Genomic DNA, 11,497 nt, shown 5'->3' on the forward strand with positions numbered 1-11,497 from the left:
CACTGCCCCTGCAGAGACTTGGCTCTTATTTTTAGAACCAAAACATGTGATAAATGGTCAGCTCGTGAAGTTCAGGAGGTACTGGATGAGTATCACCTGGGTAAGGGGTTCCAGTCTCCTCCACAGAACTGTGTCTTTGTGAATAAGGCAGAGGTTAGCACAAATGCTACTCCTTGCTTGGCTTTCCATGAGCAGAGGCCAGCTGTGAGTCAGGATAGCTCTGCTATTGAGAGGTTGATCAGCATGCTAGAGAAGGTGCTGCTTCAAGGCCCAGGTTATGCTCGAGCTAATGCCAGGCGACAGAGTGCCCGACTGCCGAGAATACCGGACTTAGATGACACACCATGTTCCATCTGCAGAGATAGCTCCCACTCCACACTCACGCACTGTCGGGAAAACAGATTGTGCTTCCTGTGTCACCTACTTGGTCATTCGACACGTAACTGCCCAGAGGGCAAGTGTACTCCTTCCAGTGGTCATCAGGGAAACTGAACGATCTGCGTGGACGGGAGGACAGCGCAGATCCAGCAAGTAAGCCTCCCAACTTGGACTTGAGTGGTATTAATGATTATGACACTTTGTATTCCACTTACAGTGGCATTGTCCCGCCAAATGCAACACTGTTTGCGCAGGGCTTGCATAGGCTCTCAAACACTGATAGCTTATTCTACTCTGCAGTGACTACTAGTAGTGGACACTTTCTTAAAGCATTAGTGGACAGTGGATCTATGGCGTGCACCATAAGTGAGACAGTTGATGAGAAACTTTCACAATCGATACCTGATATTGAGCCCAGATATTGATACCCAGGATGATGCTTTTCCTCATTTGGCAACTTTGCTGTCCTATTCTGATGACTGTGGTGGCAGAGCAATGCCTCCAAGTTTTGGCACTGCAAAGCTTAAGAGACGCGTCACCTTGCAGCCCTTGTCTGAACATTTAGTGTGGGCTAAGCTCCCTGCTCCTGATGCCTCAGCGGTGGGAAGTGCTGTCATTATTGAACCCACTCAGTCTCAATCCAAACCTGCACAGATCCTAGTGGGGCGAGTTGTCACTTCCTTGTATGGGGATGGCTGGGTCCCTGTTAAAGTGGTGAATCCCTCCGACAAGCCCCTCACTCTCAGGAGAAATGCTAAGGTTGCTGATGTGTCCCCCTGTCTTTCTGTGCAGGACTTACGTGAACCTGTTCAAATTCGATCCAGTACACAATACACACAGAACTCGTCGCCCGCACCGAGATCAGAAGCGGAGATGTCACAGCGCTTGTGTGATTTGGGCCTGCAGGACCTGGATCTCTCGTCCTGTGAAGTTTCCCCAGAATGGAGAGATAGGCTGCTGCGACTCATTGAGCAGTATGAGTCCATCTTTTCAAGGCAGAAAATGGACTGCGGTGAGGCTGCTGACTTTGTCCACAGAATCCGCCTGGTGGATGACAAGCCCTTCAGACTGCCATACAGACAGGTCCCACCATGCCATTATGAGAAGCTTCGCACTGCTCTAGATGAGATGGAGGAGTCAGGGATAATCCGTAAGTCCCAGAGTGAATTCTCATCCCCCCTTGTCTTAGTTGTTAAGCCAAATGGTGACCTGCACATATGCAATGACTTTAGATGATTAAATGCAAGAACAGTTAAAGATGCACATCCATTGCCTCATCAGTCAGACGCCCTCGCAGCACTTGGTGGGAATGTTTTTTTTTCTACAATGGATCTCACATCGGGGTTTTACAATGTCAGACTCCACGAGGACGACAAAAAATACACGGCATTCTCCTCCCCATTTGGCCTTCATGAATATAACAGGATGCCTCAAGGCCTGACAAATAGTCCTGCTACTTTTATGCAAATGATGATGTCCATTTTTGGTGATGAGAACTTCACAAGTTTGTTGTGTTATCTGGATGACCTTATGGTCTATGCCCCATCCGAACAGGTGGCTCTTGAACATCTGCAGATGGTTTTCTCACGACTTTCTGCTAACAACCTGAAGCTCTCACCTAAGAAATGCCACTTTCTTCAGCGGTCTGTGAAGTTCCTGGGACACATCATATGTGGTGAGGGTGTGAAAACAGACCCAAGTAAAGTGCAGGCTATAGACAATGTGCAGGAAGCAGACCTGATGGAGACTGACGGGGTGACACCATGTGCAAGGAAAATCAGATCCTTCCTGGGGATGGTTCTCTACTACCATCATTTTATCGAGCGGTGCTCTGCAAAAGCTAAGCCACTGTTTGATCTTGTGGCTGAACCAGCTGCGCTACGCAAGAGAGGTAGAGGCCGTAAGCCTAAATTTAAAAGGGGCCACGTGAAGCTGTCTCCAGCTGACTGGACTGATGAGTGCAGGGAAGCATACAAGGCCCTAAAACATGAACTTGTGCATAGTGTCACATTAGCCCATCCAGATTTTACTGCGCCCTTTCTCCTTGCAGTTGATGCTTCCTTTGACGGCCTTGGAGCCGTCCTCTCACAGTTGCCCCCTGATGATCGCCAGACCAGTGGCATTCGCCAGTAAGACCCTGTCACACTCTCAGCTAAACTATCCAGCGCATCGTTTGGAGTTTCTTGCTCTGAAGTGGGCAGTCTGTGACAAGTTTAGCCATTGGCTGAAAGGGAGCCACTTCCCAGTGTGGACGGACAATAATCCGCTGACATACATCTTAACCAAGCCTAGGTTAGATGCATGTGAGCAACAATGGGTTTCAAAGCTTGCAGCATACAGTTTTGAACGGAAGTATGTCCCTGGCACCAAAAATGTTGTCGCGGATGCATTGAATAGAGAGCCATTTGTCCAGTTGTGCATAGGCCACAGGCTAGTGACTTAACCTTATGCTGCCCTATTGAACCAAATGCACGGTCTGGTGGATGGGACTGTGCAAGATATGTTTCGGTGTGCTGCAAACTGCCAGTTGGCCGTGGATCAGTCTGAGGAGGAAGCTACCACTATCCTAGCTAACCCTCAGAGTTGTTTCTCGTCACAGGATTTTTCTGCTGTGTTGGCTGCACATGACACTGGTGGTATCAGCCATGTGAGAGGTGTGGGATCTGATATCCCTCAGGTCCCAACTATTGCCTGTCCTGCCTGTACACCGGGAAGTGAACCTGCAGGAACAAGATGAGGTTTTGGGCAGAGTTTCCCTTTATATCTGGCGTCACAAGAGGCCCACCAGGCATGAACGTGCTGGCGAGTCCCGTGGTGTAATGAAATTACTCAGACATTGGTCCAGACTCTTGATTAAAGATGGTATGTTGTATAAGGTGAAGAAAGACAGGAACATGAACGTGACGATTTACCAGTTTGTTGTCCCAGACACTCTGAAGACTGAAGTTCTCCGAGGCATCCATGATTAGAGCTGGGCGATATATCGAGTTTTTAAAAAATATCGATATATTTTTATACGAGATATAAGATGTGACAATATCGTTTATATCGATATAGTCTATGTTACGTTATAACTATACTTGTGGAGCCGCAAGTTTGCCTCTCTTTCGTCCACTTTTGTCTTTACGCAACATTACTCGGCCTCGCCCCTCCTTCACTGAACACAACTCCCCCTCCTCCCCCATCGCTTCACCTGCAGGAAGCGACAAGATGGACACGGCAAATCTCCGTTAACGAGTTACTGCGCATCGTTGGATGCCGTCAACGTGTTAGCTAGCTAACCATGCTGTCACTACCCGATCCGTACCGGAAACCCGTTCGGTACCCCGCATGCGCGAAAGGTGTCTACTTCCGGTCGTAGCGTTTTACGATAGTTACGGGTCAGAGTATCTGTTAAGATGTTAAGAATAATAAGTATATCTTAAAATGTTTGCAATAATGAAGCATTTCAGTACAATGTAGACAAAAACGAAAAATAAAAAGATAGTTACGGATCGGGACTCCCCGATCCTTACTGCGCATGTGCAGGGGTTTTCTTCTTCTTCTGTTCGTTTAATGGCAGTTTACTCCCCAGTGTACGAGGATACCGCCACCTGCTGACCGAGCGAATGAACCCTATTGTAAACTGAATTGGCGTCATTACAAACGTGTGTTAAATTTGATTTAGTGATAGACGAGTGTGTTTATGCTTGTCTGTGTGGAGAGGATTGATTAGTATAGTGACGATGATGTCCGCTATCACTGTCAATTGTCAGTAAACACTTAATCTGGCTGATGAATCTTCACGTGACACATTGCTAAATCAATATTATTGTCTGTAATTAGGCGCCATTCTTCTTATTTTACGGCGCTGTTGTTCAATCGGGGAACGCTCTCTGTTGAGGAGAAAAGCATGAATTTGTTTGTATACGGATTATCCATTGTTTAAATGTCCCGGGCAGTCGAAAAGGAGGCAGAGCTGTTGAGAAATGCTAGGAGCTAACTGGGCGCTAACCGTATCATTCAAATATATTGCATGTCGCAATGTTGGCAAAGAGAGGAAGTGACGTAAGATTTGCGCATGCGGGGTACGGATCGGGTTTCCGGTACGGATCGGGTAGTGACACACGCTAACAAGCTAACCACGCTAACGCCATGCAGCCCAGAGGCGCTGCACAGCCTAAAATCCGTTCATTTTCTCAAAAGTTGACAGTGCGCCTAATGTATGAATTCTGGTTGTGCTTGATGGCCGCGAACTGATTTTATGTGGAACACGCTCAGCAATCTGTCAAAAAATGTTTTAGTACAACTTTGCTAAGCTACGGAGCTGCAGCGCTTGATGGATTGTCAGAGCATTACGGCTACCGAGGAGCCTCGCGGAGTGATACGTACTGTGCTTCAACGTAATATTACCCTACTGTGTATAAGGACCATAAATGGCACCTGTTAAGAGACGTGGTTACGAAGAGGATTTCAAACTCCAGGCTGTCAGTCACGCAGTAGAAGTTGGGAACAGAGCAGCTGTGAAATCTGTCTTTGTTATTATGCTCAGCGTCTTTTAGTTTACATTTTGACTGCACAATTGTGAGCTTTTTGTTATGCACAAAAACAACATTGTTTTCTTTTATTTATGCAACATTATTATTTAATAAATGTTCATAATTTATTTTTGAGTAAATTTTATGTACATCTATGCTCTATGTTAGTAAAAGTGCCTGTGTGACATCTGGGACACAGCTTTGACTAAGAACTCTCTTTTTGTTCTTACTTTATGGCTTTAAAAAAATATATCGAGATATATATCTTATATCGCCGTCCAGGTAAAAAATATCGAGATATGAATTTTGGGTCATATCGCCCAGCCCTATCCATGATACGGCGGGTCATCAGGGCCAAGTCCGCACCCTGTCTCTTGCAAGGCAGAGATTCTTTTGGACAGGGATGGAGCGTGGCATCATCAATCATGTGAAAAGCTGTTTTCGTTGTGTGGTTGGGAAAACCCCGGAGCCGAATGACCGTGCCACACTGGAGAGCATTTGTACCACTGAACCGATGGAGCTAGTCTGCATTGACTTCTGGACTGCTGAACAGACTGACAAGAAGTGCGTTGATGTTTTGGTTGTCACAGACCATTTTTCCAAATTAGCGCATGCATTCCCTTGTAAGAATCAGTCTGCCAAGCAGGTTGCTCGTGGAATGACTTTTTCTGTGTGTTCGGCTTTCCCAGACGTATACACTCTGATCAAGGAGCCAACTTTGAGAGTCAACTCATTAAGGAGCTCCTGGACATGGCTGGCATCCAGAAATCACACCACTCCTTACCACCGGGGAATGGTATTGTCGAGCGATACAACAGGACCTTGGGGACCATGATACGGGCTTTGCCCCCCTTAATCCAAAGCCAGGTGGCCGCAAATGCTTCAGATGTTGACGTTCTGCTATAATTGCACTGAACATGAAACAACAGGTTTCGCACCTTTTTTTCTCATATTTGGGAGAATTCCTCGTCTGCCTGTTGATGTTGTTTTCCAGCATGTTCTCCCTGATGGTGCCGTTGTTGACCACGGTGAATTTGTCGCCCATTTGAAGCGTGACGTTTCTGAGGCTGCCCGCATTGCCAGGCAGAACAGCCATATTGCCCAGGCCCGCCAGGCAAAGAATTATGACCGCAAGGCTAAGGGTGCGCCCCTCTCAGTCGGTGACAGAGTCTTGCTCGCTAATCGTGGTGAGAGAGGAAAGAGGAAGATCGCTGACGAATGGAAATCCACAGTTTTTGAGGTGGTATCTGTGAAACCTGACATCAATGTGTACCACATCAGAGACCCTGTGACACTCAGGGAAAAAGTTGTTCACCGAAACCTACTACTTCCTGTGAGTTTCATTCCTGCAGGAAACAAGTGCATACCAGTGTCAACCTGCCCCTCAGTTGCAGATAGTGGACAAGGTGAACCAGAACTTCCAGGTGATGTGCAGGATGGTGAGAAGAAGACAGTTCGCTGGCTCATGCAGATGGACCAAGCAAGTGACGAGGACTCTGTGGTTGGTCAATCTGGTTGTTCTCTTGGTGCGGCTTTGAGCATCCCAACCTCTGAGGCAGAATTGACTGTGGCTCCGCCTGCTGTGTGTGACCCGTTGGTTTCCCGGTTGCCCTCCCCTGCCCCCCTCTATTGAATCTGTTGTGTCCCGGAGTGCCTCCTCGCAGCTTCTGGCGGGAGATGCTCAACATGTCTATTCCCCTGGTCTTGTGACTGACACACACCTGAGTACAGAGGCCCATGTAGTGCATACACAGCCACCACCTCTTTGTACTAGATCAGGTAGACCTGTGAAACCTCCAATACGTCTCATTTGTGAGATCAATGAACAACAGGTTGATGATTCAGTGTCGACAGTTGACTCCTTGTTTTCATTTGTGCGAAATATGTTTTCAGGATAGATTACTAGCCGTTTTGCAAATGTGCTGTTACTCAGAACGTTTTGGGTAATACCTGCTTGGAGCAATGTTCACATCATGGGAGGTGTATACGGCATCTTTCATATCTGGGTTGGCAGGGGAATTGGCCGCTCTCTTGCTCGCCTTATTCCATATGGAAAGTTTTTTTAACTAACTTGAACTATATTGTGCTCCCACGGTCACACTGTTATGTTTTATGCATTGGAAGTTTCTGTTTTTCTGTTGTCATGCCCCAATTTAGCAGGATTTAAGGGGTGTGTGTGTAACATAGTTAAATAGAGTTGAAGTTAAATCCTGCTAAATGGGACATTGGCGCCACCTACTGTTGAAAAAGTCACCCTGCAATATTCACAAAGGGCAAGGGATTCTGGGTAATACTCAGAATAATGGAGGATTGAGCAGGTATGTGACTGTGCCACACTGTTTAGAGAATTAACATTGTTTCATGTACAGCTTTAAAATATATTTCTATATTCCTTTCATTTGGGAAATTTAACATGTAATGTTAATGGTGTTGAAGTTTTTCTTTTTTGGTTGTATAAATTTATCACTATATGATCACACTGCAAGTGGAAATGTAATCCTCAGAATAATGGAGGACTCCTGCGAGATTTTGTGCTGATTGCCCACGACATTAAAAAGAGAGCATTCTAACCATTGCCTTTTTGTTGTGAATGCAGACAAGAGAAGACACTAAACAGAGGTCACATATGCATGTGTCTGTCTGTATCTGATCAGTTTTTTGTCATCAGTGTCAACAAAACGCTCACTTTTTTTTAGCTGTGTCCATCATCAAAAATTGAGTTGGAGTGTTTTAATTCTCATGGCAATGTCTCCCTAACAAGTCCACTTTATTGTGTGCTCATTTTCTCCTATTAGTGGCTCATAGGAGTCTAACTAATGAACTGTATGCATGTTTCCTAATCTGTCACGCTTATCAGTGGCTCATGGTTGCTTAAGGCCTATGTCTGTACTTGACCACAGAGGCAGAGCATCATTCAACCTGACAGCTGCCTATCTTGGGAGCTTTTCAAGGATGACAGACTCTGCTTTCTCTGCAGCAAGACAGCTCATAACTTTTTTACAGTGTCTCCCTGTCCTCATACTTCTATATATTCTTCTTTAATAGATAACTATACATGTTCTGATATCAAAGGTTCTTAAGGTAGACTGTTTTCTTGGATTTGGTAAATGTTTAAATATGCAATTGTAACTCTCTGGTGCCACCTTAAAACCTGTAGTCGGTAAACAGGAAGTAAGTCTGTGAATTAAGGAGAAGGCATGTGCAGCATGGTGGCCTTAGCCAGATAAATCCAGTGGCATCCACATACATCCTATGCCTTTGGTAGCATTGTGGGTATGTATAGACTTGTTTTATATTTTATGTGCATGTATAACTTAAAGTAACTGAACTTACTTTCTTTCAAGTAAGTTCATTTTTCTGTAAGTTTAATGATAAAACCAATCTTATGCAGTTTACGCTAGCTTATGGAGCTAGTTAAAGGGGAATGACAAACGAATTGGAGGCATTCATTGTAGCAAGACTTGTTAAAATCATAATTTGATGTTTGTATTTGAGTTAAAAAGGGAAGTAATTCATATGAACAATGTATGTTGACATATTAAAAAACTGAGTTAATATATTTTCATTTTTATATATGTACATGGTGAATAAGTACAGTGATTATGCCTTGTACTGTTTGTTACAGTTTCACCTTTCCCTGTGTCAATAAACCTGTGAACTGGGAATCGTGTCATCAGAGTCTTGATGTGGGGAAGGAGTTTAGCTGACTGCCCAACCATAGCATAGGCAGTACAGTGAAACCACACTTCCTAGCGGGCAAGATAACGTGGAAACGCCGACAGATGGTAAGGAGACCATCATCACAATCAACTAATGGACAATTAGCGCATCTAAGCAGAGATTCGCTGAGAAATTGTTCAGTCCAAGTCAGAAGAAACAACCATGTCAAAAACGCATTTGCACGCTCCTTCTGTGCACTCCTATGCATCATCAACTGGGTCTGCTGCAGCCAAGGCACGAGCACGTGCAGAAGCAGCAAAGGCTCATCTTTCTTATGCTGAGGAGGAAATAAACCTAAAACTATAAAAGGCTAAATTGGAAGCCTCAATGAAAATGCTAGAATATAAGAAAGAAACTGCTGCAGCCATTGCGGAGGCAGAAGTGCTAGAAGCTGCAGCTGATATCAATAGTGAAAGACGTAGTTGTGACCTTGTACTAGATTCCAACCCTCTAGAAACTATTCAACGGACACAACAGTATGTTGCGGACCAAGGCAAAGTATCAGAGACAGAGCATCAGCGGCATGAAAGTGTTACGCCAATAAAATCACAGCCGTTCCCCAGCTCACATGGAGTTCAGATCTGTAAGGATGAAGATGTTCACGAGCCACGACAAATAAGATTTGAACACAGTTCTGCTATTCCAACCCAGAATCTCGGATCTCAAAATGACTATAGTGGTGCATTTCCCTCAGCCTATCCCATATCTCCTAACGCCAACTATGGCAGCCCCAACCCAAATGATTTTGTGAGATATCTTGCACGCCGTGAACTTGTGTCTACAGGCTTACTTCAATTTAATGACAAGCCACAGAACTACAGAGCCTGGAAACGCTCATTTCTATCTGCAACCAGTGGCTTAGATTTGACTGCGAGTGAAGAGATGGATCTTCTTTTAAAGTGGCTTGGCAAGGAGTCAAAAGAACACGCAGAGCAGATCAGAGCAATTCATGTTAATCATCCAGGAGCTGGGCTGGATATGATATGGCAAAGACTCGATAGAACCTACGGCTCAACAGAGGCAATAGAGGATTCTCTCTTCAAGCGCATTGACACATTTCCAAAGGTAGGAAATCGAGACTATGCTAAGTTAACAAAGTTGAGTGATCTTCTGATGGAACTTCTTTCGGCTAAGGATGAAGGAGACCTACCTGGACTTTCATTCCTTGACACAGCAAGAGGTGTCAACCCAATCGTGCAGAAGCTCCCCTTTCGTCTGCAAGAAAAGTGGGCTTCAGCTGGCGCATCGTACAAGCGGCGAGAGCATGTGCCGTATCCGCCCTTTACCTTTTTTGTAGAGTTTGTTAGCCGGGAGGCTAGCATTGCCAACGATCCAAGCTTCAACTTCATCACTCAGACAGACATCAGCCCCAGGACTGAAAAGTTAGCGTGGCAGCCAAACAAGCATAGAGGAATCTCAGTCTGTAAAACGGACGTATCCTCCAGAGCTAGTTCTGATTCTAGTAAGTTCTCATCAAAGCTTGATGATTGTGATAAAGTATGCCCCATTCATGGGAAACCACACCCATTACGCAAATGTCGTGCATTCAAAGAAAAACCGATTGATGAGCGCAAGATGTTCTTGAAGGAGCACAATTTGTGTTTCAAATGCTGTTCAGCATCATCGCACCTTGCTAGGGATTGCAAGGTCAAAGTGCAGTGTTCTGAGTGCAAAAGTGAAAGGCACAACACAGCTCTACATCCAGGGCCTGCACCTTGGATAGAAGTGAAGGACCCTGCTCCAGACCATGGCGGGGAGGAAGTTGAAACTTTGCCTCAATCGGACATCACAACCAAATGCACAAAGGTTTGCGGGGGAGATCTGATGGACCGATCCTGTTCCAAAATATGCCTCGTGAAGGTATATCCAGCTGGGAACAGAGAAAAAAGCAGTGAAGCTGTATGCAATTTTGGATGAGCAAAGTAACAGGTCGTTAGTTCGCTCACAGTTTTTTGAAGTGTTTGGTGACAAAAGCCCATGTGCGCCATACATACTGAGAACATGTGCAGGAGTAAAAGAATCATCAGGTAGGAGGGCAAGTGGCTATGAGGTGGAATCTCTTGATGGGACTGTCCGCATTCCATTACCGAGTCTCACAGAATGCAATGAAATTCCCAACAACAGGGATGAGATTCCAACCCCTGATGTCGCTATTTATCATGCACATTTAAAGTCACTGGCACACCTCATCCCAGATCTGGACCCAAATGCCCAGATCATGCTTCTCCTAGGGCGGGACGTTATCAGAGTACATAAAGTCCGCAAACAGGTGAATGGTTCACACAACCAGCCCTATGCTCAGAAGTTAGATCTGGGGTGGGTTGTTGTGGGTAACGTGTGCCTCGGCAGTGTCCATAGGCCATCAGCAATCAGCTCCTTCTATACAAATACCACAGAGCTGCGAAGGCCATCTATCTTTAACCCATGCCCTAATGTGTTTTGTGTTAAAGAAAGGTACAGCGCCATCCAGGTTGCAGACCATCTCCCAACATGTCCTGAACAAGAGTCCATCTGTGATGTTGACCATCTTGGATGCAATGTGTTCAAGAGGACCAAAGAGGATAACCAAGTTGCTCCTTCAATTCAGGATGCTTCATTCATGAACAGAGATGGGCAGTAACGCGTTACTTGTAACGCGTTACTTGTACCGCGTTACTGTAATCCGATTACTTTTTTCAAGTAACGAGTAAAGTAAGGGATTACTATTGCAAAAACGGTAATTAGATTACCGTTACTTTCCCGTAGGAACGCTGCGTTACTGCGTTGCTAAAACCGTGATTTTCTTGCGAGAATGTCTCATGACAGTGACGTAAGCGAGTGCGATGTGTGTGACAACAGCTGTGTGCAGATCAACAATGGATCATATATCGAGTGCGGGAGAG

At 45.3% G+C, this 11,497-nt stretch overlaps 1 protein-coding gene across 1 annotated transcript; it reads left to right on the plus strand.

Annotated features, from left to right (window-relative positions):
• The first annotated feature begins 1,462 nt into the window (after window positions 1–1,462).
• LOC146513730 (uncharacterized) lies at window positions 1,463–11,211 on the plus strand. The gene is made up of 2 exons (XM_085167977.1): window positions 1,463–8,168; window positions 8,521–11,211. Exon 2 carries the CDS (start codon window positions 8,943–8,945, stop codon window positions 10,530–10,532), a length of 1,590 nt encoding a protein of 529 aa, XP_085024103.1. The 5' UTR covers window positions 1,463–8,168; window positions 8,521–8,942; the 3' UTR covers window positions 10,533–11,211.
• The last annotated feature ends 286 nt before the right edge of the window (window positions 11,212–11,497 follow it).

The sequence above is a fragment of the Neolamprologus multifasciatus genome, chromosome 7, assembly GCF_963576455.1.
Source record: "Neolamprologus multifasciatus chromosome 7, fNeoMul1.2, whole genome shotgun sequence".
Classification (NCBI taxonomy): Eukaryota; Metazoa; Chordata; class Actinopteri; order Cichliformes; family Cichlidae; genus Neolamprologus; species Neolamprologus multifasciatus.

Coding starts and splice junctions, on each gene's coding strand:
- LOC146513730 (XM_085167977.1), top strand. CDS start 8,943: ATGAAAATGCTAGAATATAAGAAAGAAACTGCTGCAGCCATTGCGGAG.